This window comes from Perkinsus marinus, assembly GCF_000006405.1.
Source record: "Perkinsus marinus ATCC 50983 genomic scaffold scf_1104296977946, whole genome shotgun sequence".
Lineage (NCBI taxonomy): Eukaryota > Perkinsozoa > Perkinsida > Perkinsidae > Perkinsus > Perkinsus marinus.
Genome location: NW_003199995.1, coordinates 1 through 1,273, shown reverse-complemented (window position 1 = coordinate 1,273; position 1,273 = coordinate 1). Strand labels below are relative to the sequence as shown.

General features: G+C 49.8%; 1 protein-coding gene across 1 annotated transcript; it reads left to right on the top strand.

The window, feature by feature from the left end:
* Positions 1 to 192: 192 nt before the first annotated feature.
* Pmar_PMAR008218 (peptidyl-prolyl cis-trans isomerase E, putative) lies at positions 193 to 1,242 on the top strand (the record flags this gene model as incomplete). The annotated part of the gene is made up of 7 exons (XM_002764347.1): positions 193 to 266; positions 312 to 437; positions 486 to 555; positions 602 to 781; positions 805 to 933; positions 981 to 1,071; positions 1,120 to 1,242. Coding segments are annotated over 7 exons (793 nt in total), but the record flags the coding sequence as incomplete, so codon positions are not given.
* Between the last annotated feature and the right edge of the window lie 31 nt (positions 1,243 to 1,273).

Here is a 1,273-nt window from a genome sequence, read left to right as displayed (position 1 = left end):
GAGAGAGAGCGATCTTCACATTCCATCCCGACTTTCGGTTTATGGTGCCGCGGGGGCTGGCGCTGAGATACCACCGAATTCGTGGTTGAAGTTCGACGTAGAACTACTCAGTTTCAAGCCTGGCAAGCCGTAGGCCTTATTACCCTTCGACTTTGTGGTGCATAGTTGTGTGTTGGCAGTGATAAGTGGAGTATGTCCAAACAAGAGAAGGTCGCCGCTGCATCAGCCTGTAAGGAGAAGGGAAACGCTGCGTTCAAGGCTGGCGAGTACTACCTACCGTACTTTTATCGGGTTTATCGTGATGCGGTCAGGTACGAAGAAGCCCTGGAGCAATACAAAGAGGGAGTTGACTACTTTGAGCAGACATCGTCCTGGTCTGGTGCTGATAAGGAGGATAAGGATAAGGTCCTTCTACCGTGCTACCTCAACATGGCAAAGTGATATCAGCCAGTGGTGTGAGCGGTGTTTATCGTCATGCTTTGTAGTTCCTGTATGAAGTTGGCAGACTGGTACGCCGCAGTAGAGTATGGCAAGAAGGCAGTTGAGCTTGACGATGTAAGACTTGATTTTCTTAAGAAGTATATTTTTCGTTCTCTCCCAGAAATCAACTAAAGCACACTTCCGTTACGGTGCTGCCTTGATGGAGATAGCCTCCTATAAGGATGCGAAGGAGCAACTTCTCATAGCAGCAAGGGCCGAACCTCAGAACCGAGAGATTCGTACTACTTTGGCGGACTGCAAGAAGAGGGCTAAGGAGGCAATGCGAGTTTTTCCAGGCTTTGTTATATTGATGTTTGCCCCCAGGCGTTGGCTGAGGAGAAGACAGCATTTGGGGCGATGTTCGGTCAGAGTATCTACTCAGAGAAGGCTGATGTTGAGCTACCCCCAGTTCACGACATTGCCAAGCTCCCCAAGGCCTGGATGGATATCAAGGTAGTAGTACTCCACTACAGGAGTTACTCATGGTAGACTTGAAATAGGTCGGCACTGAGGAGCCCAGGCGTGTGACTTTCGCCCTCTATTCCGATACGGTGCCCAAGACTGCTGAGAACTTCCTGGCGTTGTGCAGAGGTAATGTGTACAAGGCGTGGTATGTAATTATTTCCCTTCTTTATTCAGGTGACAGTGGTAAATGCCATAGTAAGCCAGAAGTGGAGCTCGCCTATAAGGGCTCTACCTTCCATCGTGTCATCAAAGGCTTCATGATGCAGGGTGGTGACTTCACCAACGGGAACGGCACTGGTAATATCCCTAGCAAGGCAGCCAGTGTGCG